The 25,545-nt window shown below is 40.6% G+C and overlaps 2 protein-coding genes across 9 annotated transcripts in view; one reads left to right on the top strand and one right to left on the bottom strand.

Annotated features, from left to right (window-relative positions):
- Positions 1-149: 149 nt before the first annotated feature.
- Positions 150-9,978, top strand: degs2 (delta(4)-desaturase, sphingolipid 2). 2 transcript variants are annotated; one of them, XM_035435445.1, is made up of 3 exons: positions 150-314; positions 6,696-7,438; positions 8,752-9,978. In XM_035435445.1, the coding sequence occupies exons 1-3, from the start codon at positions 233-235 to the stop codon at positions 8,893-8,895; spliced, it is 969 nt and encodes a 322-aa protein (XP_035291336.1). In that variant the 5' UTR covers positions 150-232; the 3' UTR covers positions 8,896-9,978. The 2 variants fall into 2 exon arrangements, with proteins under 2 accessions (XP_035291336.1, XP_035291337.1); XM_035435446.1 differs by lacking the exon at positions 150-314 and adding an exon at positions 1,970-1,991.
- A 433-nt stretch (positions 9,979-10,411) lies between these two features.
- Positions 10,412-25,545, bottom strand: part of evla (Enah/Vasp-like a) — a 75,049-nt gene continuing 59,915 nt past the window's right edge. For 6 of the 7 annotated variants that reach the window (XM_035435441.1, XM_035435440.1, XM_035435437.1 and 3 more), the window contains 11 exons: positions 24,302-24,365; positions 21,394-21,464; positions 20,050-20,793; positions 19,062-19,309; positions 18,260-18,375; positions 17,974-18,034; positions 16,734-16,785; positions 16,551-16,611; positions 13,337-13,397; positions 11,462-11,519; positions 10,412-11,248 (listed from right to left, as the gene is read on the bottom strand). In XM_035435441.1, the coding sequence (XP_035291332.1) occupies positions 11,211-11,248; positions 11,462-11,519; positions 13,337-13,397; positions 16,551-16,611; positions 16,734-16,785; positions 17,974-18,034; positions 18,260-18,375; positions 19,062-19,309; positions 20,050-20,793; positions 21,394-21,464; positions 24,302-24,365 (1,574 nt within the window). In that variant the 3' untranslated portion in view covers positions 10,412-11,210. The remainder of the gene's footprint in view (positions 11,249-11,461; positions 11,520-13,336; positions 13,398-16,550; positions 16,612-16,733; positions 16,786-17,973; positions 18,035-18,259; positions 18,376-19,061; positions 19,310-20,049; positions 20,794-21,393; positions 21,465-24,301; positions 24,366-25,545) is intronic. The other variant, XM_035435443.1, reaches the window with a different exon arrangement.

Below are 25,545 nucleotides of genomic sequence, written 5' to 3'. Positions count from 1 at the left end.
ACCTGAAGATCGTTGCAGAACGTTGCATACCATTTGGAGTGAATGTAGGCTAAATGTAAATAGTCAATCGTTTTTCGTCTTGAATCCACTACAGGCGTTGGGCTTCCTTTCTACATGAGGAGGAGTCAGGTGCTTGGTCACACCTGACACCTTCACGTCTTGGAGGGAGTGTCCCGGGATTGCTGCGTGCAGAAGCACATTTCTCGCTGCAGGGTACGACCGAGGGATCAATATGGGGATTGAAGGTGGAAGGGGGGACTTTGAATGGGTTTACAATGACCAACCGCACACCTCAAGAAGAAAAGAAATATTAGGTAGGCTATATCTATGATATTGAAACTAGCTTTCCTTGTACTTATGTTGCATATTTGGTTCTATGTGTCGAAATCCAAGAATCACTATCCAGTCCAAATTTTAACACATGGTTTAACGAAATGTGTGAATTCAATTTATTTAAGGTTAATCGGAATTTAAGTAGGTCTTGATTACTTTAAGATATATCCTAAAAAGCGTGTATCAAAATGATTATAATTCATGAGTTGTGTATCGTGTTTATGGTCTTGTACAATAATGTTATCAATGCGAATAAATCACAATTCGCACCCACTCTAAATTAAGCTATTTGGTAATTTGTTTAAATCGCAATTTAGGCTGTAACGCTGTTTTTTATTCTGTCGATGCTGATACACCTGCTGTACAACGAGTATACATCACTGTCAGCACATGTTGCTTACACATGAGCAGTAGGCTAATGCTAGGCTCCCTACTTTCTGACACTTATGGAAAACACCATAGACTGACTATGGGCTACACTAGTCTCAAACGAAATTAACTTCCAATGACATGTGTTAGGCTACAGTTTATAAGGATTTTTATAAAAATGAAGGCGGGTGTCTTTTAGCTTACATACATAAACACAATTGTCGGAGGCACTTTAATTCCATGGGTTAGATGGATAAGTTACTGTAGGCTTTGCATTCAACAAATTAGTGTGGCGATTTATTGGAAGAAGTTGATCTATGGATAACTTTGGTACACGGAAAATACTATAATCAACATAAATAGGCATGTGTAAAAGCGTGTTAATGATTACACGGTAAAGATAAGTCTATTAGGTCTGTAAAGATTTCAGAAACGCGTTTCACCTGGGTGATTTTTACCGCCTATAGTTAAACATCCTCACGATCTAGGCCTATTAGGCTCCATACTTTTACGCAGTCCATCTGAAACGTCATTGAGTTATAAAGTGGCATCATCAACGCAGGTCAATTTTAGTATGACCTCATGTTGTGGGTTTGACTTTACCAGCCATGCAAACTTGAAGGTTAAGTGTTCAAAATATTTTTGTGTTTAGTCATTTTAAAGGGAAACAGAGTCTTAGGAGCGTGAAGTAATAGGCTACGAGTGTCACGTATCAGTGAGGCATAACTGTATCAGCTCCATTGTTCCGATGTTCCACGGGGAGTCTCATATTTGCGTTTTATGTAGAGCTCATGAATAGGAAATAGAAAGCAAATTGTGGGGGTGGGGAGAGGGCTCTGTTCCCTGTGGAAAGTTCTCTTGGGGAAATGACAAGTCGAGTTTTAATTACGCAAGCTTGTTTTACTGTGGGTATGGGCCTCAGGGGCCTTTGAGAATATTGTTCCAGTCAATGGCCCTTGAACACTGTGCTGTGGGAGGTGAGGAAATAAAGGTGTGAAAGAAAGAAATGTTCGCTATGGCAACATATTCAAAACATGGCCCATTTGCTAAATATGTTCGAATCAGCTGTACTCTGTATTCTACTTGGTAAATGGCTGATCAAGGACCATATGCTGAACAATTTAATATTTATTGATTTTTATTGACAATTTCTAGATTATATCCATTATTTTTGAGTATCGTGTTTTTATTTTTTCCAGATGCCTTTAATATTTATAATTACAAGCACTTTAGGATCTGAACTGGGTGGGAGTGCGGAAGATGGGAGAGTGGTGGGGACAGGGGCTGAAGTAAGCACCTCCTTTTTGTGTTTCGCATATCAGTCATTTGTGACTCACCCTTCTTAGCAGGAATTCACAGAGGCATGTATACAAATCAGCTTTGGTTACTTCACCTTTGTGTTACAAAGAAACTGGAACCGTAATGAATTGTTGGCTACTTAGTTCAGACTGGCAGACCATTGTGAGTAAGCTTGGATGAGGACAGAGCTGGGAATGGAAATTCAGTCCTTCATGGGAGTGTTTATGAAGGCCTGTCAAAAATGCAAGGGCATGTTTCTTTTTCTCTTTCCCATTTTAAGACAAGTCCAGACCCAAAGGCAGATCCACTCCTCTGGATAGATCATTACTATGTGTTGTAGCACACATGGGCCCAATAGTCCACTCTTACATGTAAGCTGATGCCACACAAACAGTAGTTTTTTTCCCTGGCTGTGACATAGAGAGAGGGGATAATAGCTGCACAATGGCAGGTGCAACAGACAAAGCCAATGGGTGTGCTTAGTAACAGGACACATACCCTCAGTGGTAAACATTCATGCAAAGGATACCGTGACAGTCACACGTTGATTAATTTTATATAAATTTAGAGGTTTTTCATTAAGAAAACAAACATATAGACATAAGTATAGACAGACAAGCAAACAGCTGCCAGATAGTTATTCTTTTGGATTCATGATGAGGCTGGGGTCCTATGAAAGAGAAATATAAATTTGCATTTGTGTTTTTGAATCTATACAGTAAACAGTGTTGTGTCTACTGTATTATGACCATGCACTGAGTACTATACCATGAAGTCCAGAACATATTCATTATTTATAAAATTTTGTTAAATATGAAAGAACTTGCTGACATCAGATCATGGCAGAAGTGTATATTCATTATTCCCGTCTAGAAAATTCTAGTTTTTTTTCTAACATTTGCAATACAAAGCTAAGCTGTCTAGTATGGCTCTTATTCTACAGGTGATGTTACATTAGACATATTTCTAATGAGAACATATTTTTTTCACAGATGTACCACATACCTATATCTGTTATTTCTTGTAATTATTCTTCGGAAACAGCCACCCAACTACTAGCAAATTAGGCAGGTAGTAGAGAAGCTACACAAATTGTCCTACATTGCATTTTGTCTGAATGATACCGAGTGACATCACCTTAGTTAATATGAAGACTAGTCGTAAAGATATATTTAAGCACAGCGCTTCCAGCAAAGAGGGATTGTTAAATTAAATATGATTTAATCTGCTAACCAATCTGCTAAATACAGACTACAGGTCATGTTGGTATGGTTTAGATTTCTTTTTGAGCAGTGTACTTATCAACAGCACTGTGGTGTTTGCGTTTGAACTGGAGTGGAATTTCACAGAGGAACTTGACAGGGTGTGTTCAGATCTTTGCTTACTGATTAACCTCTATGGCTATCAGGGAAGTTGGATGGTAACCATGGCATTTACTTCCAGCTAACATATACCTGGGGGCAGGTAATGTTCTTGCACTGTGGCATTAGGAGAACATTGTTTTCAAACAGGTGTCTGAGCATATCCACTTTAACTGCACATGCTTTTACGGCAGATATCTCTGGACCCATAGCAACATTGAGATGGCTTGTTTAATGTTTGTAAAATCCAGCAAAATGTCAATGTTCATGCTAACAATAGCATTATTGGTTTTAATGAAGGCTGTGACATTGTAGTGTAAATATTCAATTCGAAACTTAAGATTGTTCATGTGATGAATCATCCAGTAGGTTTAATTCCAGCCTAGATAGTATATTCTGTGGTTAGGATGGCTGGCAGGTTCATGTTAGCAACACGTCCCTTTATTGGCCAATAAATTGTTTCCCAATCCATTTATTAGTTTGATTTTACACAGAGGTTAATAGGAGTATGCCGTATTTTTTTCTATTAAAATGTGCAGTTTCTCTATTTTAATCTACTCAGAAATACCAGTTTAGTCTTTGTTAGTCTTATATTTTGACCCCGTAAATCCAACTATAAACCTACAAAGCAAATGCTTTTAATCAAATATCAAGCATCAACTTCCATGGTAAATAGTGGGCACTGCAGCACCCTAGCAACAGAATAATATAATTCCTGACAGCCATGTTTAGTACTTGTCATTAAATTAGACTCCAGCCAACATTTAAAATCCAAATTAAATCTTTCTTTTTTCCCAGAACATTTTTATTTTTGTGCATCTATGTGGCCACTGGCAATTGGGATGAGAGGAATAAAACAATACTTTGACTTTTGGCATTTCAACATGATCTGTGCAAGTGCTTTTCATGTCTTGTCTTTAATATGTTTTGAAATGTTTTTCAGCACGTATGCACCAATATAAATCACTTCAGACAAAGGTACAGGGACATTTTGCCTTTTTTTGTCCAAATGAGACAAATTGCATTGTCTGAGCACTTGTTATTTTGTGTCAGGGTTAGCTGTGCTTGCTGACAGAGGGCATCTGTATGTAGGGCATCATGCAAATAATGTGTAAGAATATTTCATGGCACATTTGCATTTTTAGATGGGGGTGAAGAAAAAACCTCACTGTATACATGTCAATATTCAGGATAATCATCTTCACGCATAATATGCCAATTCATGTTGACTCACCCATATGATCAAAATTTACTGAGGAATTGTTGATAACTTGATAAAGGGCTCGTCAGCTTCTGTTTTTTCTAATTTGGTTTAGGCTATTTCTTCTCTTGACTCCAACATTGAGAGAACCAATGGGCTTTGTACTTTGTAACTTGTGGTTTGTGAGCTGGCCTGTTAATTATTGTCATATTTACACAATCATAATTTCCACTCTCTGTTGGTGTGAATTAACTAGTATGTGATGAGATAAAGTTTTAAAAAAATCACTCCTAGTTGTGAAACCATAAGGTTGAACTAGGGGTGATACAGGTAGTTACCTCACACAAGTAATCTGTGAAATATATGTAACATTTTTATAGTGCTGCAGGGGAATGCTCATTTTGAAAAGGATATTCAGTGCTCTAGAGTTATCAGTTTTTGTTGACTGAGTTGCAGATACTGTACATAGGACTCATCTCCAGTCATTTGCACACATTCAGTGCATGGTTTGATTTAGTTAAATAGTATGGGGGGACCCCTTTCATGAAGTATATATGAGTTTATTTGCTCCATTAGTTTTCCATGTTGTCATGTTGCCTTTTGTTGATATGCGGTGGTTGCTGGGGAATTCCCTTGGTAACAGATTTGAACACCAGCTAGAAAACAGCTGATGACAGAACAATACCCCAGCCAATTAAAAAGGCAGAAGGTGATATGACTCCTCAGCAGGAAACTATGCTGGAGTTTACGTAATTGATAGGTTACTGCTAGATGTTTTTCACAGGCATTTTTTATGTCATAGTCACAATCTTTCAATATCAAAGTCTTGGCCTGCAAAATTATCCAGTAGGTGTTAGTTACATGAGTGGAGAGAATGCCATTTATTGATTACAGTCCAAGTGATCATAAGCAATTTCAGTTATAATTGCATCATTACCCATCCTGAGCTGGGTTGCAGAACACAATTCATTGATTAAGATTAGCTAAAATTAACAGTGCTCCCTTTTTTGATGGAAAAAGTTGAAATATTGCATCTTCGATAAAGATGAATGCAGGAGGGGTACAACAAGACAAACTGGACTTATGTTAATGGAGTATGCTGAAGCTGGCTGCAAGCCTAGAATCAGCTTTGTCTCATAGCCAGTGTGTTTTGTTGTTCTGTTTAGCATAGCTACAGACACCCTTTGATCATCATTTAAAAAGTACAAATTAAAAAAAAACTTTAAACTAGCCAATAGAAATGTTACGTAAGCCACAAGATGAGCGTGTAATCATAAACTCATGAATAAAATGCTAGTAGCTGCTGTTTGAATATAACCAATAAATTCCTTTCCAAAGGGCATATATGTAAAATGCATGCTTATGCAACAGGACATGCCCCTATAAAATCTTTGTGTGAACTCCTGCTCCATTGAGAATACACATTGCTCCCCTCCTATTATGGTGCTCTGTGAATTCTCCCTGCACAGTTAAAAAAAAAAATCTCTGTGCTTGCTCTGTTCAACTTAAGATGTAGATAATTTTTCAGTGTAAATAACAGCTCTCAAGTCAGGATGAAATAAAAGCATCATCTTTGCAGTATCACAAAAAAAAAACCCATTCAATTTAGGTTTATTTACGTATTGGCAGTATTTGGACTTAGTTTTTAGCGTGTAGCTCAAAAATCAGTTCCTGGAGGCAGGTTTCACATTACTGGTAATGGAACTCAGATTAGGATGGATTTGCTTAGTTAACTTCTTACTTACCCCTATTTAGCTACGGAAAGTTTTGTAGATAGATAAAGCTGTATGTTATTGGTGTTAAAGTAAAAAGAGATAGGCATATCACAGTTATGGAAAATATGGCAAAGGTCAATAAATAGAAAACAAGATTGGCCCTAAAATGGACCCTGTTGAACCCCACAATTATAAATTGAATACTCACTGTTGGGAAAAAATGAAGTGGTTAATAATAGTGGTACGAAGTGCTTAACATTTTAAATTATTTTAAATATGAATTATTTGTAGCTATTTAAATTAATGACTATTTTTTTACTTTAGTGATATCACTTGTTCACACACAGCATGGTTGCCACTGCCTTGAGGGTGTCCCTTTATACAATTAAGGAAAATTCTGTGGATCTCTTTCTCCAGCAAAGTATCCAGAGATCAAGTCTTTGATGGGACCAGACCCTCAACTGAAGTGGGTGGTATCTGGCATGGTGCTGACCCAGCTTCTGGCCTGCTATCTGGTGCATGACCTCTCCTGGAAGTGGGTCTTATTCTGGGCCTACGCATTTGGTGGCTGCATCAACCACTCACTGACCCTGGCCATCCATGACATCTCACACAATGTGGCGTTTGGCAATAAGCAGGCTCGCTGGAACCGCTGGTTCGCCATGTTTGCCAACCTGCCCATTGGACTGCCCTACTCTGCTTCCTTCAAAAAGTACCACATCGATCACCACCGTTACCTGGGGGGGGATGGGCTGGATGTGGATGTGCCCACTGACCTGGAGGGCTGGTTTTTCTGTACCCCTTTGCGCAAAGTGGTCTGGCTGTTCTTGCAGCCCTTTTTTTATGCTCTCCGCCCCCTGGTAGTCAATCCCAAGCCTGTGTCCCGACTGGAGGCGCTCAATGCCATGGTGCAGCTTGTGGCAGACATTCTGATTTACTACCTGTGGGGGCTGAAGCCTGTGCTGTACCTGATCTCTGGCTCCATCCTCTGCATGGGTCTGCACCCCATTTCTGGCCACTTCATCGCCGAACACTACATGTTCCTGAAGGGCCACGAGACCTACTCCTACTACGGCCCCCTCAACTTAATCACTTTCAATGTTGGTTACCACATGGAGCACCACGACTTCCCAAGCATCCCTGGCAGCAGACTACCACTTGTAAGTTCTGCCCTAATGTGGTCAAAGGGCATCTGCATATGGTGATCTGTGGTCACCCTATCCAGACCTATCCCCATTTCTATGAATGCAGATGCAGATTCTATGAGCACAGATGCAGACACATACTTAGCAGGACTGTAATCCTGATGTAAAGATTATCCACTCATCACATTCTATAGTTTCTCTGAAATCCTGCTAATGCTGCTGCTTGATTTAAGGCAGCAGGTTTATGTCCACTGCAAGAGTGGTCTTTGAATGGGTCATCTATTCTCATTTGGCCATCGTTAAACTTTTCCCTAATATGTCTATACAGAATATATCCATACATCTCTACCACTGATATATTTTTAAGTTCAAATTTTCCATTTTCAAATTTTCACTTGGAGGTAATTCATATTCTTGGCATGTACTGTATAAAAAGGTGACAGAACAATGAGTCATTGATGATTTGCACAGATTTATAGGTCATGCATTCTCTGGTCATACATTCATGTGAGTGCTATGCCAACTAATACAGTTACATGGTATTTTCCCCTCCAAATGTGAATAGAGAGAAAGCAAATAAATGCGTAATACATTTCCTATCTGTAAAAGACAAATATTCACCTTTCCCTTGAACACAATTACACCTGAACACATCAACACAGGTATTGAAGTTGATGCTTATTTTGTTGTCTGTTTCCAAGAGAACATGGTTTTCTATGGTTAAAAATGGTCCTCATCAAGGTGTTTCAGTGATTACTTCCCCATCAAGTATTTAAGAGCATCTTGTACACATAAGCTCTCAAAATGCAAATGTTTGCACAATGATCATTTGTTGACAGCTTTATACTGCCGCAATTAATTTACTCCAGTTGCACAGAAACACCGGGAGCTCCACCCAACACAAACTTTTCTTGTGGAGAACATGTTTATCCGTTGCTTATTATTCAACCATGTTCAAATGTTGATATACAAATAAATTTAAAGATTGGGAGGGAATATATTATATTGGAGTACGTAATTGGAATTTGGAAAAGTCTATATGGAAACTGGTTATTGGAATCTGGCAATAACTGGGTTCTAGAATACTGTTTTTATCTAATCATTTTTCAACAGACATTCTCAGTAATAAAGCTAATGTTTTGTTATGATTGAGAAATTCATAATTTTAAAATTTGTGCGGCAACATTTAGTAAGGGGTACATCAAAGAAAATGTATTCACTCATAAAGCGAGCCATGGGCTTGTATAAAATTTCTTGGGCACCAGCTATTGCCAATGTATTGAGCAGCAACACAACGGTTTCTGAACGAGCACTGTGTTTTGCGACAGGTAAAGAAAATGGCAGCAGAGTATTACGACTTCCTGCCGCAGCATACATCTTGGGTGCGCGTGCTGTGGGACTTTGTTTTTGACGACAGCATCGGGCCATACGCCAGGATCAAGCGTCACTACAAGCTGGTCAAATCGGAGTGAGTCCAGAAGCTGGGATCCACTGCTGCTTACCTTAATAATGCTGTTGGCTTTCAGGATTTCAAGCAGGTCAAATGATCTGTACAGTATGTTTAAACGAGAGGGCCCTGAAACCCATGTTAACGAGGGACACTATCAAACAGGTTTCCAGCTACCAACGCCAGTAGTAGGCTCTTCAGACGCAATACAAAGCATTTTAACTCATTCCTTCATTAATGAGTGTTTGAGTCCAGCCACTTGAGTGTATGACTAGTGAGGGATTCAGTTGGTAATGCAGTTATGAAGTACTGAGAGCATTTATCATTTTATGAAGCATCATTTCCCCAAAACTGGCCAACACCATTATTGCAGAGAAGTTATGATTGGTTAATGATGACTCTGCTCAGTGTGAGCAGCAAGTGGCTGATATGATGTAAAGAAAAACTCAGGTAACACTTTTACAATGTATATACAAAATATTTGCCAGTCATATTATTAGGGCACTGGAGTGACAGAGTGCAAGTGCGGACACTTGGCTAGTGAAGTTAATTACCTGCTACAGTTGAAAAATGAAACGAATTGTTATGGACCAAACCTGCATTTAGTTAACATCAGTTGTGAGAAAACTGTTTTCAGCTGCAGTGGCTAAGACTGATGATCCTGAGGGACTGGCTGGAATGAAAACCTGCACACATCCACTCCCCCCTCAGCAGCCTGGCTGTATAGTCTGTGCCCCTCTGTATCATGACGAGATGTGTTGTGTTTTTCCTCACAGCAGTGGTTTCCATATGAAAACAGCACTGCTGGCTGTTTGAGAGCATACTACAGCTTGTGGGGTTTCTTCATTAAATGTTTCTGAATGTTTTAATATATAATTAATATAATTTGAAGCTTTACATGAAAATGGACATAAAATATACACTAATGATGACACTGAACTGCAATGACTGAACTGATACTTTATTATTATTATTATTATTATTATTGTTATTATTGTTATTATTATTATTATTGTGCTTTTCATTAAATTGGTCAATTTGATAACAACAGAAGATGTAGCCGATTCCATCAGTGCAATATAATAAACAGGTTTTTCCTCCTCTGGTTGTTTGCTGTACTATTGACTGAGCATAATTTCAGGTCCCTTGGAACTGGCTAGATTTGCCTATGTTGTAATGTAGCCTAAACCAAATATCCAGAACATATGAGTAAAAAGGAGCAATAACCTTTTTTTTGATCATAAAACTTACTTTAGCTAACAGCTGAAACAATGCACTGGCACAGTCAGACTGGCTGTCTGCCTCCATCACAATCCCGCCCCCTCCATCCCCAGTTCACAAATGTCCACACCCCCCATTACTATATATATATATATATATATATATATATATATATACACTCATCATAGGATGTCAGTGAAATGCATAGATGTAAAATGAAATGATCAAAAACCAAGCATGTCATACCTAATATAATAGACAACATCAAACAGAAGATATTGTTCACAGTTTTATTGAAATTGATTTTTTTTTTTTCAAAATTTCTTTCTACCATTTTTTTTCATTTTTGAAAACCAGGAAGCACTTGGTCAAAAAGGGGAATAATAAAACGAACAATACTTCACCATTATCTTGCAGCCAGTAAACATTTTATTAACCGCAAGATCACAAATAACTCCTGATGTATCAATATGTTGTAAATAAAGTTGCAATATTCAAAAAGCAACATTTTTTATTTCTTTCACAATAATTTCAGGTTCAATCTTCTTTTTTTAAAGAAGTCCAGTGATTTCATATATGTGTTGGCAAAAGGATAAAAAATGTCTTTTAAAGATGATACCGTACTGAGGTCAACTGCATGTGCTAATGCATTTCAACAACCAAAGTGGAAAATAATTCAATTACCCAATCTAAAATATAAAAGGCTGACATAAAATGGTGTGCAGTGCTTGTGTGAAAAATGATATATAACAACAAGAATTATATTATTAATAATTAACAAAAAGTAAAACAAGAAAATTCTAGAAAACAAGTTCGACTTCATCAAAATTTCTTTAAGACTTTTAGCAGACAGAGCAGCAAGCTGCAAACCAGGCTCAGTCTCTAAATGTTCAGAGAAAAAAATAGAATCTAGATAATTCAGTGCGAGTGTCCTCCATCTCTCCCCTTCCCACCTTCTCTCCCCCTAGCTGACTCATAACATTCACGCAACGCTCCTGTAACGACGTGGCAACGTTGTTACCGTGATGTCACAGCAATGTTGAGAGAAGGTTGCTTGTTAGCCGGGCCCTCTCCTGGGAACCCCAGCACTTCCTGCTGTCTTCATGCTGTTCTGAGAGATTATGTCGTGCTAATTCTACTGAGTTCATGTCGAATGGCTGTAAGAGAAAACAAAAAAGCAAGAGCCTCGTATCACGGGGTTTGTTTCAAAACAAATGAACAATAATAATAAGTAAACTACTGTGTCCATACTGAAATGAATCAATTCTCATGGCCTTGTTTCAGTGTAATAATTGCTGAAAGCGCATTTAGACTTCTGAATGTGATTGCATGATTACAAAATCAATGGAACCTGTAAATAACAGCCTTACCATCAATGATCTCATTCTTCACTTTGTGCAATTCACGTACAACCTCCTCCAAAATTTCCTGTCAGAAAACATGCAGATTCCACCATTTACACTTTAACATTCTATTACGGTGTGAAATCAGTACCAAAAGTAATTTAGGCTGAATTCCTTTTATTTGCATTGCCCAAATGGTAAAATACACATCGATTCTGCATTTTACCATTTGAATTAATGTTTTACTGTTCTACTGTATTTGTCAGATCGAAACTTAAAGGGGCAGTTCCACCTACCCAGAGTAGTATCTGTCCATCCAGATCGTTTTTCTGAAATGTGATGAGTTTACTAGATATTTTCTGCAGCTCATCCTGGTGGAACAGACCTAACGGCTCCATCCCTTGTGTGTCTGCAAAGCGCAAAACTTACATTGGAAAAATTTGACAGCAATGTCTCTTTCTAAATATGACCTCACGGTTGCTCATGAACATCCACAGAGCTTAATTTCTACATGGTTTTATCAAAGTACTTCTTCTATGAAAGTATGGAAACTGTGTGGCCTATATCCTCGCAAAGTCTTGGGCAGGGGGGATAGCATGGAACCTGAGTGGTGGTGATGTGACGTTGGCGGATTGTGACCTTTTGTAGTTTAAATATAGCAACTTGTTAGCAACTTTATTGAACCACATTAAAGCAGCTTTAAAATTCATGGTTAAGGTATTCATGGGTGTAATTTGTATGTCATAAATTACACTTATTAATGTCTCAACCATGAATTTTGAAGCTTTTATGTGCTTCAAAATTCATACTACATTCATGCTACAACCAGTATTCACATTCCATCACATCACCACCACTCAAGTTTCATACTAGTCTGCCAGCATGAGACTTTGCTCGGATATAGCCTACACAGTTGGCATACTTTGGTAGGAGTAGTTTGATGTAAGCTCTGTGGATGTTTGTGCGTAACCGAAGGTTTATACTGGGATAGAGACGTTACTGTTGTATTTTTTTAATGTATATTTTTGGAACTTTGAAGCCACATAAGCATGGACCTGCGAGCTCCATTTTGTCAAGTTGAGCTGAAGAATATCAAGAAGACTCGTCACATTTCAGCATTTCAACATTTTGAAACTATCTGGATGGACAGGTGCTACTCCGGGTAAGTGGAAACATACCTTAATTTCAGTTTTAGGTAACTGCCCCTCTAAAAAACCAACCAACCAACAGGGTAGCACACAACGCACAACTGCTGCTGCTTGTTGCCACAGCGCCATGTTCTCTACCTTTAAAATGTGAGGCTTATAAAACTTGTTTACATTCTGAATTTAAAGTCAGTATGTACAATTCAAGATCTGTAATTCTAGTTAAAAAGACTAAAGTTAAAGTGTCTATTCAACTTGAATATACACTTGATTCTGGTATTCAAATTCAGCTCTTCAAATTATTCTAAATTTGCATTACTTCAGTCAAAGATGGGCAGCTCAAAATAGTCAACTGAAACTCCTACCCAATCTTTTACAACTACAAAGTGTGAAATACAAATATTAAGACAGTCAAAATAAAAGTTGGGCAATACCAATTCACAATTTTATAAGTTAAAAAAAATCAAATAAAGCTAAATATAAATGATTTTCCTCCAAATTATTTGCACACCAAATAATTAATTGTCATTTTCAACTGTCTGAAATAGCAGATCATTTTAAAACCGATGACTCAGTAAATTCAACTGTGTTGTGGCTGGCCTTGTATTTATTTCTGTGGGATTGCAGAGGAGTTCGGGTATCGCAACCCCATGTTTTCCTTTGAAAGGTTTTTTTTGGGAAATGATCTTAAGATGATATAAAAACATCCTCTAAGACCCACTGTGGTGCCACTGATGGCTTTAAGTTATACTCCTACCTGCTTCATTCTGTCAAAGTCTAAGGCGTCTGTGTCACTGCTGCTGCCAATTGGTCTCACCCTGAAACAGAACCATCAGCATGATATCAGCTCTCGGCTTATGAAATATATATGTCATTGATGTCCCGTAAATTCCAAAATGGGTGGACTTCTATGAGCTATGAGAGACTCACTGATAAAAACAAATACTCTGGACTGAGAAGGCTTGGTTGTTTCAGACAAGGTAAGTGATTAACACTACATAGTAGCTCCACCCATTAAGGTGTTTTCTGCCTCACACCCATCACCAGTGTCAGCACATTCTCAAGGTAGGGGCCAGAGGGGGCCTCAGTGTTGGGCTGCTGGGGGTAAGTGTGCAGTCCTTCAGAACTGTAATTGCAGCAAACACAAGCAGTGCCAAAAAGCTTTCATATCCATGCCAACTTAGTGCCAAAACTCACAATCCAGGGCAGTACACTGCTATCAGTATAAAAACATGTTAGCAAGCACTCATTTGATTATGGGGCTCATTTGAATTGTTTGAATTCTGATTTCTGAGTTTTCCCCTTTTACCTGCCTACACGTACTTGTCCAAAATGCTCTGATGAAGTAGAGATGAAAAATAAGCTTCCTCCATCTCCATCTCATCACAGACTTTATAGACAAAATGTGAACTTTTATTTGTTCAGCAGCTCTCAATTGTGCAAGGACCCTGCCTTTATTGAGAATGAGCTTTTTTTTTTTACTGTGTCAGTGGCCTCATGCTCATAATAACATATACAAATGTCTATGAGAATACTAAGGAATCAAACCAGAATTAAGCTATCCTATATCCACTATGACAATAAAACTGCATGGCACTCTGTTAAAAGAATGCAAAATGCTTATGATGTCTATCATATTCTCACATGTACTGAATAGTGTAATTATTACTCCACCCCATGTTTTTCAAATCAAAGTCCCATTAGGTATGATTTCCCTACGGCCTTATATCTGCTGGGTAGCACATTTGAAATATGTATATTTTTCAACATTGTGCTGCATCCACACTTGATAACCTGTCATTGTGTGTAGTTATTCAATCTAAATATAACCCATGCTCAGTGACAATAGTTAGATAGAGCCCCACCCTGTGGAGAACATGCAGAACTGCAGCAGTTCTGGACATGGAGCTACAGGAAGTAGTTCCTGCCACTAGTTACAAAGTGTTCATACAAACAAAATTGTCCAAAAATGCCAAAAAAAAATTTATGAAGGAAAATGCAGCACAAAAATATGCCGATTGCAAAATGTCCCTGTGATTGCTAACAAGTATTGATGGCTGAAAAAACAATCCTTAGAAAATAGGTGCTGCGCTGCCAAGCACACAGGTGCAATATACACTACATGGCCAAAAGTAGGTGGACACCTGAACATCACACCCATATGTGCTTGTAGAGCATCTCATTCCAAAATCATGAGCATTAATATGCAGTTGGGCCCCACCTTTGCTGCTTTAACAGCCTCCATTCTTCTGGGTAGGCTTTTCACCAGATTTTTGAATACATCTGTAGGGATTTGCTTCCATTCAGCCACAAGAGCATTAGTGAGGTGAACAGTCTCTCTACATCAGGGCACTGATGTTGGGCAATAAAACCTAGCTTGCAGTCGGCATTCCAGTTCATCCCAAAGGTGTTCTATGGGGTTGAGGTCAGGGCTCTGTGCAGGTCAGTCAATTTCTTTCCCACCAAACTCAACAAACCATTTCTTTATAGACCTTGCTTTGTGCATTGTCATGCTGAAACAGGAAAGGGCCTTCCCCAAGCTGTTGCCACACAGTTGGAAACACATAATTCTCTAGAATGTCACTGTATACTGTAGCATTAAGATTTCCCTTCACTGGAACTAAGGGGCCTAGCCCAAACCATGAAAAAAAAACAACCCCATTATTCCTGCTCAACCAAGCTTTACAGCTGGCAGTATCCCCGGGCAATCGACAAGCCCAGATTCATATGTCAAACTGGCAGATAGTGAAGCGTTAATAATAACTCCAGAGAATGTGTTTCCACGGCTCCAGAGTCCAATGCTGGTGTGCTTAACACCACTCCAGCCGATGCTTGACATTGCGCATGGTGATCTTAGGCTTGTGTGCGGCTGCTCGGCCATGGAAACCCATTTCATGACGCTCCTGACGAACAGTTCTTGTACTGACATTGCTTCTCAAGGAAGTCTGGAACACGGTAGGGAGTGTTGCAACCGAGGAGAAGCAATTTTTATGCATTACGCACAGCACTCAGCGATCCCGTTCTGTGAGCTTGTGTGGCCCACTGCTTCGCGGCTGAGCAGTTGTTGTTTCTAGACGTTTCCACTTCACAATAGCAGCACTTACAGTTGACTGGGACAGCTCTAGCAGGGCAGAAATTTGACAAACTGACTTGTTGGAAAGGTGGCATCATATGATAATGTCTCGTTGAAAGTCACGGAGCTCTTCAGTATGACCCATTCTTGTCTATGGAGATTTCAAGGCCGTATGCTTGATTTTATGAACCAGTGGCTGAACTGGCCAAACCCAGTAATTTTAAAGGGTGCCCACATATATTTGGCCATGTAGTGTATGTCATCTAGGTAATAGTCAACATCGTTATCAGATAAAAGTATCCACAATGATATGCTCCAAACATATTCCTTACAAACATCACAGTATTATGACATGTATTTATGCCAATACAGTAACAATTTACCCTTATGTCTTGGCACAATGAGTAAATACAGCATGTCAAAATGTTTGGTTATTGATCTGAAGCATGTAACAGCTCTGAAGTAGAAGTTGAAGTTCTGAATATTTTTTCTAACAGCACTTTTCCAGGGTACTTTTCCAAGGCAAAAATAAATACAAATTGGAATACCTTTGAAGAAAAATTCAGAGCACCACACAAGCTATAAAATCTAGGAAGAACTTTGTCGCTCATCTGAAGGAATAGTTTCCTGTTGATACTGTTATAGTAGTAGAATGGTGAAGGGCAGGATGCTGGATAGGCTGTGATTAAGCAGGCAGTATGATTCAGCTGAACTGTGTATATTACATCTGTGCACATGCTCAGGCCTATAATCAGTTTCCTGCTGTGTGCTCCTTATGTTTGTGTGGTAGCATTGGCATTCTGGTTTTCCTGTGCTTAAGAGCTGAAGCTGTAATTTTACCGCACGGGACCTCTCTAAAGCAGTGCAACGTGTTACACAGTCACGCCAAGGCAGTCACCTGGATACCAACGAAGACTTCTCGGCAGAATTTGCTCGGTCCCATGGCTTTTTCACTGGATCTGGGCAGAGGGAAACAGGGTCCACAACAGTCTGTTAGAATGTGCCCATCGGTTAACCTTTGTCTGAAGTCCCCAGTGAGGAGGTGATGCTGTGGGATGGCGGGATGGGGACTAGGAGGTACCTGTGGAGTTGGGCTGGCCAGGAACACGGGTGATGGGTGAGTTTGGGTCCTCCTGGACAGCAGAAAGAGCAAAATGAAATGATGACCAGTGAATCCGCAGGTACAGAGCCCCTGAAGTTCAGAGAACTAGGATTTCAATCTGGCATACTGGCCAGTGGTCTTTAGAATATTCTCAAATAGATTAAAGTGAGTGAGTGCCACCTTTTTCACTCAAACTTTGCTTGAAGGATATGGCTATATAAAGCATAACCTTTCTGCATTTCAATTATTCCATTATTGGAAACGAATGAGGATTTTACACTTACAGGTATAATACATCCCAGTCTTGTGAAAAAAGACTGTACAAAATTCTATGTTGCACTAGTCATTTGATGTTGTGATATTAGACCACAGTACTCTGTGTGGGTAAAACATACCAAATTGTTTTGCCTGAAAGCTCTCTCTCACACTGCAATTCTACTGCTGTAAAGAAAGACACAAGGATTATGGCATTCTTTACAGCTGTAGAATGTATTCTGTACTGTCTCTATCGCATTGATCATAGCAATATAAAACTGGTACTACAATTCAGGTTATTTTCTGCAGAAAAATAATAGGGCCATTTTGAGAAAAAGAAAATTGTCCTTCTAAAATAAAGTAAAAATTTTGAGATTTAAGTTTAAACAGACACAAGTTTGGCACAGTTTCTGTTCATATGCTAATTCTATGTCTGTCACGGACTAAAAGAGAAAGAATTTCCTGTTTACTGACACCAGTTCTGAAGTAAAATTCCACCAACTCCTTGATAGAAGGCATATCTGAAGCACTAATCCTAACACTGTTTAACATTGGCTTAGCTAGGCTGCTCTACATTTGTCTCAAAAATTGAATTAAGACATTTTTTCTTTAATCACAAAATTTGAAGTTCATCCTTAAAAGACAACAACTCATATGTTCTTCTTATGACCCTATTACTCTTTCTTACAATGCAGCTAACAAGATAATATTTTTTAATTGATGTGGGTTCATGGAGTGATATGTAACCTTTATGTCCAAATTCAATATATTCCATTAAGGACCATTAATAAATACCTGTCAGTTTATGGTGGCATATGATAAATTCACAAACTTTAACATTTTAAAGTGAAATAAGCTAAATTAAAATGATACATCTCAGTATTGTCAGGATCAAAATATTGGTGATTAGCTTTGACTGTGGGCAATGAGCTGAAGTTAGGCTCAGAGTTAAGGTTAAACTCACATTTTGGCTGTCATCCTCTTTCCTGTCCCCTGGTTTTTCTGTCTGCGTAGCTGCTTTTCTTCTGTCAGAAGCCAAATGAGGTTAAATCAGGTTAAATACAGAATTTAATATGAATATTCACAATTATTTGAGTTTTCCAATGGAAATTTTACATTTTCAGTACGTTATAAGCATAACATTTTTGTGCCTTAAGCTTCAGAAAAAAAATGTAACCAACAAAACGTTACTGTCATGTTCTATCCTGTTGTGTGTGTGAAGAGAACAGTGCCCTCTGGTGCCCCCTCACCTTCGTGCCAGCAGGGCATTCATCTCCTCCATGAGACCCCCGCCCCCACCCCCGCTGCTCCTGTTGGCATCGCTCTTGGCACCACCGGCGCTGGCCCCCACTGAGCCATCCTCAGACTGGGGACAGAGAACAGAGAGTAAGCCTGCGTATGGCAGCTGGGGGGGGGAGATTGGGGAGACTGTGTTCAGGCTGGTGTAGAGACTGTATTCAAGCCGGTGTAGGGAGATTGTATTCAGGCTGGTGTGACTGCGTTCAAGCCGATGTAGGGAGATTGTATTCAGGCTGGTGTGACTGCGTTCAAGCCGGTGTAGGGAGACTGTGTTCAAGCCGGTGTAGAGACTGTGTTCAAGCCGGTGTAGAGACTGTGTTCAAGCCGGTGTAGAGACTGTGTTCAAGCCGGTGTAGAGACCATGTTCAGGCTGTTGTAGAGAGACTGTTCAGGCTGGTGTAGAGAGACTGTTCAGGCTGGTGTAGAGACTGCATTCAGGCTGCTGTAGAGAGACTGTTCAGGCTGGTGTAGAGAGACTATGTTTAGCGTGGTGTTGATTGACTGTGTTCAGGCTAGTGTAGGGAGACTGTGTTCAGGCTGGTGTAGAGAGACTGAGTTCAGGCTGGTGTAGGGAGACCGTGTTCAGGCTGGTGTAGGGAGACTGAGTTCAGGCTTCAGGTTGGTGTAGGGAGACTGTTTAGGCAGACTGTGTTCAAGCTGGTGTAGGGAGACTGTGTAGACAGACTGTGTTCAGACTGGTATAGGGAGACTGTGGGGAGATTGCATGCAGGCCAGGTGCCTGGTGATACTCACTCTTTGCACTCTCCGCAGTTTGGCCCCAGCTAGTGCAGCAGCCAGCCCTGAGGGGGCCTCCTCCCCTGGTCCCCCAGGCCCTCCACTAGCCGGCAGCGGAGGGGGGGGTGGTGGGGCCCCTGAGGAAGGCGGTGGAGGGCCCGGTGGGGGCGGCGGAGGTGGGGGCCCCCCCACCAGTGCAGGGGCTGGTGCAGCAATGGGAGGAGCCACTGAGAGTACAGAGGGATGCCCTGGTGGGACAGCAGGACCTAGAAAAGGGGGGCAAGGTGGGGGGATTCACAAAAACATAACAAGGTATCCCATCAAATCTTGCTTCACTGTCCTCATGCACACTTCTGGCGAAATGGATTAGTAGTGTCTAGTGCATATGCAAGACAAAAACAAAAACATGTAATACAATACAAATACAGGACTTAGCAACAATTGAAACTCTGTGGCAGAGAAGCCATGAGCAAGGTCTTCAGTGTTACGAAACCTGAGAAAGGGCAAGTAAAATAAAACAGGAAGGGAAGCTGCTCAACTGGAAAAGCATGTTATTTCACATAATGGGTAGACAGTTCCTGTTAATCAGGAGCATGCACACAGGCTGCTTTGATCGTCAGAGGGTGTCGCTAGGCAGACCCTATGAGAACCGGTATACTTGGTATTTTTAGCAGTTTGCACATGAGTGGCTGAATCCCTTTAGCTAATAGATGACAGAAAGGCCCATTTGTATGAGAAACCCAACACACATGAGACAGAAGCATTGTTATTGGTCTTTAATTCCTTGGTGTTAAAGCTCTTCTCTCGGATCTGTAAATATTAATGCTATATGTTTGCGTGGATATTCTGGACAGCTGTGATGGCCCTGCTGTTTGGTTCAGCGTGTGTGAGGAGAAGTCTGTGATTGGTGCTGTGTGTGTGAGAAGCCAGCGAATTGGCACAGAGCCTCATGCAGATGGAGGGCTGGGCTGCCACTGCCCCGCCCGCCAGTCTCTGGGATACTTACAGGAGTTGGGTGTGAGCGTGGGGGTCTTCTTGGGTGCTGCCCCTTCAGACTGAGTGTTGTAAGAGGGGGGTGAAGAGTTGAAGGGGGGCGTGGCCTGGTGTAGCTGTTGCACTTGAAAGGAAGGGAATGGGAGCTGTTGGGCGGGGCCCTGGGCCTGCTGGCCAATCAGAGCAGGGAGGGGGGCAGCCTCACAGCTGGATGCAAAGGAGCCCTCTGGTTTTTTGAGGGGAAGTGTACGAGAGGTGGAGCCTGGCTTGGAGTGGCAGTGCTCCTCTGGTGAGAGGGAGGCCAGGATGGGGGGAGGAGCTCTGAGGGGGGGCAAAGGAAGGGCCAGAGGCTGGAGGGACACAGTCACATTGGGAGGCGAAGATGGCTGAGCAGAGAATGAGCAGGGGGAGGACCAGGTGCCATGCTTGGGGGGGAGCTTACGGCCCTGGTGCCGGGGGGTTGTTGGGGGAGAAATGGGGATCTGCCGCACGTTACGGGACTGAGCGCCCCCCACCCCGGACTGCACCGGGGAGAAGGCCGAGGCCAGCGAGGTGCTCAGCTGGGAGGTCTGGGCCTGCTGAGGGGGGCAGACCACCTCTGTGCCCTGGGAGGACGAAGAGGAGCAAGAGGAGGGGGAGGAGGTGACTCTGGCATAGGAAGGGGGAGGCAAGGTGCTGGCTCGATAGTGTCTGTACTCAGGAGGGGGAGCTTCGGACTGGTAGGGAGACGGACACACTTTAAACTGAAGGGTGGAGACTACCGAGGGACACAAGAGAGGAGGGGAAACAGTCAACAGAGAAAAAGAGAAGAGTGAGAATAGCAGAATCCAGCACAGGAGGGAAATAAACTGAGAGAAAGGCATAAAGAAAAGGCACGAGGAATGCCACGTGAACAAGCTGAGGATAGGTGTGTCATTATCTCTCAACTGACACATAACACTGGCATAGTGTTATCGCCAAGCCGGAGATAACAATGGTGCCGTGTTATCCTCAACTGACACATAACAATAGTGCAGTGCTCTCTTCCCACCAACACATGATACTGACACAGTGTTATCTCCCAACCAAGGCATAACACTGACGCAGCACATTATATGTTGGTGAGGTTGACACATGGATAAGCATGACTCAAAAGGGGAGCAGAGGGAATGAAGACTGGGACCTCCACCCCAGTCACACATGTTCATCAGGGGGACCATCCACAGGCGCAGGGTGCAAGGTCTGGCAGTCACCTGGGTCTTACTGCTGTGCTGCTCTTCCTCTCAAAGCTGACTGGGGTTCTGCCACTTTTAGGGGACTGGCAGTTGTAGGACTGATCTGCGGACAATCGATAGTGACTGCTGAATCCTGTTCTCACCTGATGCGGATGTCCGTCGCTCCCTCTCTATTTGCGCCTGCATCTGCTGCTGCTGCTGCTGCTCCATCATTCTGCAGAAACATAGCCATTAGCCTGCTTTAGCCAGTCTTACTGCCACAGACGCACATCACTGTGACCCAGCAGTCGTTCCCTTTCATAAACCCACGGTGGAACACAGCTTTCATTTTGATACACTTTACTGCAGTTTTGCAGCAACATAAAAGTGATATGCCGTGTTATTATGAGACCCAGCAGACCGTATCAAAACCATTTGCTTCTTATGTGAAAAGTTAATTGTTTTTGCTAAGGTATCTACACCTGGGGCTGTATCAGAATTTATGGGCAGATGCTGTGCTTGGGAGCAGACAACTTGTGCCATCGGTGTACACATTTTATATTCTCTTCTCAACTTTGAGTGCGATATTAAAGTGGTTTTCTATGATGGAAAATCATGAGAATATAAATGAAATATATGATTCCCTGTGTGATTAACCTTAATCTTTGTTTTGAGATAGTGAATAATCTTTTTTTTTGACTGACCTATGTAATGTTGCAGGAGCACAGGAATGAACTGTCAAAGGTTAATTATGCTGCCCACCGCTCCACAATGTTTTTCTTTTTTTTCTTTTTTTGCCTTAATTTCACTTCCCTCCTTTAGGTTTATCCATGTAGAATTACATATGGACTTTCATATGCAAATATTATGGATATCCCCCTAACTAAAGCCTCACTCTGATCCGACAAACTTCAGTCTCACTGTGATCAGATAAAGTTCAGCCTCACTGTGATCAGATGAATTTTAGCTTCACTGTGATCAGATAAAGTTCTGCCTCGCTGATATTAGATGAACTTCAGCGTCAATGTGATCAGATAAACTTGTCTCACTGTGATCATATAAATTTCAGTCTCACTGTGATCAGATGAATTTTAGCTTCACTGTGATCAAACAAACTTCAGCCTCACTGTTCTGTCCAAAACAACCCTCTACCTTGCACCTTTTTTTTCCCGAACGCACAAAGAGGAGGAGTTGTGCTTGGCACCTTACAACTAGCGTGGTTAACTGTTCAGTGTGGTTCTGGTACACACTGTGCAGACCATCAACCTAAGTGTAATTCAAAAAAATTTCAGGGCTGACTGCGTTTGTAGAATGCGGTCGCCACGCTCTTCTTTAACCAAACTATGAGTGAACTTAACAGGATTAAGTACCCCAGTGAGGAGTGAGAACCATATTTAGCTGCAGTGTGTCCATTGATATCTAGGTAAAACTATGTCTCTTACAAGTCATGCCAAGAGGAAGGTCTAATGAGGCCAAAATATTCATATGCCGGTTTGAGTTCACTTGAGTGATTTTGCTTTCTGTAAGCCAGCAGGCTATTTATACAGAACACTGGGAACACAAATTATCAATTAACCCAGAGCTTTGTCAAGGCTCCACAGGTTTCTGGAACCTAATGTAATTCTCTATGAAGATGACTTTCCCAATGAAATCTGACACAGATTGTTTGGTTAGATGTCAGAAAAATACGACTGCCATCTGTGTTGGACAGGGGCAGATGAGAGAGGGGTGAAATTTTCTGCTGTGTTCCTTGCAAATGAGGAGAATCTGCAAACTAATGCCTTGCAGCAGAGCAACGCAGTGCCTCTTCTCACCACATGGGGAAGTATTTCACTGGTCTTGTAGAAAATCCATCTGCTCCATTCTCCAATAAACTGCATTTATGTGAACAATATCCAAAAAAGGTTTCAGTGAGAAAAGTTGTCAAATATGTAGCCCTCTCTAAGCTAAGCCAATTAAAAGCAAGCCATGTTTTACTTCAGAGTATGCCATTTATTGTTAATTAAATAGTATTTCAGGCAAAACCGTATTTCTAATTCTTGCCTAAAATTGTGTATGTCAGACATTTTATTTAGTCTGACAATCGATAGTTGTAACTTTTCACTTTTAAGAGTCAGCAGACATAACCATCCTTAAAGGTCCAGGAAACTGCATTCAAATTGTGGCTATACTCCCCAGAAGTGATTGTCTTCTTAATATTTATTTCCAGTTTTTAACCCACTTATAACTATTCAATTGTAATAAACATTATTAGAGTATGGTGACCAGTTCAGCAGACAGGCTGGGCATGTAGCCTGCACTCATTGCGTGTAGCCTGCACTAATATTCATATCCGTAAGACAAGTCATATGTAAATCAGGTTAGAGCAGGTTGCACAGAGTAACATGACACTATCAGACAACATGAAAGAAATCAAGCCAATTTCAGCACAGGCTTTTCTACATTATTTTGCAAGAATCATTGAGAAATAATTCTGGGTTAGCTGCAAAAGGAAAAACATATTAAAACAACACATCAACAAATAATTCACAGATTTCTGTTTCCTGGACCTTTATTTTAAATCAGCTCCATCAAAGAGAAAGAACTGTCCATGTCAATAATCACTTTGCAAAAGATACAGTGAATGTTACCCTATGTATTTTGTACCTGTGATTTATGTTCTTTTATCAGTGAATGTTACGCTCGCTGTGTTGATATGTTTTATGTTTGTGGTAACCAATGTTTTCTAACTGTAAGTGTTATGATCTGTCAAATAATAGTCTATAGTTTAGCTATAGGAGGGTAAAACAACCCTCCTATAGCTATTTTGTTTTATTGTATGAAACATGTAGCGTTCTGACTTTTTAGTGGTTAGTGTAGCATAGTGGCTAGTGTTCTATAGAATTCAGTGTTGTAGTGTTATTCTGGTTAATGTTCTATAGAATTCAGTGTTGTAGTGTTATTCTGGTTAATGTTCTATAGAATTCAGTGTTGTAGTGTTATTCTGGTTAATGTTCTATAGAATGCAGTTTTGTAGTGGTAACATGCAGTGTTGCAGTGGTTGCTAATCTGAACAGCTTCTGTGCTTCCTACCTCCTCTGTCCCTCTGCATCGTCTGTGGAGGGTCCATTCTGGACCTGCCGCTGGCCAGCTGGACCTGTAGTGGAGAGCAGGGAGTCTACTTAAATCTACCCTAAATTTCCATCTGATACAAAACTTTTGCTGAAATATTTGTTGCACACACACACACACACACACACATATGTGCGTGCACACACACATAAATGTACTGTAAGCACACAGGCACACATCCTGACACTTTAAAAAATGATGTGTTCAGAATAATGCAACTTAGGTTAAAGAACAATGCATCGCTGGGGAGATACTGCACCTCCATAGCACTGGGTTATTGTCATCCTACTCGCTGGGTTAGAGATGTAACCCAGCCCAAAAAATGTAAATGATGTGCTCTTCACTGGACGCAAGTAAATAATGCTAAGCATTCTATTTGATCAAAAATACTGATGAAGTTTCCTGTTCTATGGTTAAAATCTGTTGTCAAATAATTTATGTGAGGTGTATCTCTGCTACAAAAATGTTGAGGTCTTTGGTAGAATATTTAGAAATACTATTTAATATTTAGAATTGCATTTACCTAGGCAAAATGGCATACATGAGTAAAGGTATTACCTTTATTTTAAATGAAAATCAGCGTTAAATGATATTAACAGGTTAGTTACTCATGTTCAGTTGTACAGGCAGCAACAATTGGTCATATACACCCAAAGGGAATTTCATACTGAGATTGAATGGGAGACACAAGCTAGCAATGGGTTAAAAACCAAAAACAAGCCACAAAATTAAACACCCATCACCCATGCCAAAATTAACAAAATAATAAAGGATTAACACATTTTAAATGTGATACAATACTGGGAGGAAATCAACATCACTCAAGCAGGAGATGGTGTCAGAATAAGACAGTAATCGGCAAAATGATTTAAATAAAACATTAATGGTGACACATATTGCATTTCACCATTGCCATTTAGCATATGCTTTGTTGCAGTGTAACATACAGTTCAAACACAAGTGCCAAGATCAGGGATCAAAATGCAGTAATTTCCTAGAGGGGGACAGCATAGTCCCAAGAGGGATCGGAATTTTGATTTTTTTTCATTTCTGAACTTAACACCCTAAAACAATACTATGGGAAAAACAAAGAAAATAAAAATGCCCAGAAATAACAATAAAATGCGCTGGAAAAGCCTGGGAGACTATATCACTTTCGACAGGAAAACTGTCTGCTTGTGAACTGGGTTCTTATTACCAGGGTG

The sequence above is a fragment of the Anguilla anguilla genome, chromosome 1 (assembly GCF_013347855.1).
Source record: "Anguilla anguilla isolate fAngAng1 chromosome 1, fAngAng1.pri, whole genome shotgun sequence".
NCBI lineage: Eukaryota > Metazoa > Chordata > Actinopteri > Anguilliformes > Anguillidae > Anguilla > Anguilla anguilla.
Note: the sequence above shows the minus strand (reverse complement) of the source record. Positions and strands in the feature narration are given on the sequence as shown.

Coding starts and splice junctions, on each gene's coding strand:
- degs2 (XM_035435445.1), top strand. CDS start 233: ATGGGGATTGAAGGTGGAAGGGGGGACTTTGAATGGGTTTACAATGAC. Junction 315..6,695: donor AAGAAGAAAAGAAATATTAG/GTAGGCTATATC, acceptor CTCTTTCTCCAG/CAAAGTATCCAGAGATCAAG. Junction 7,439..8,751: donor CTGGCAGCAGACTACCACTT/GTAAGTTCTGCC, acceptor GTTTTGCGACAG/GTAAAGAAAATGGCAGCAGA.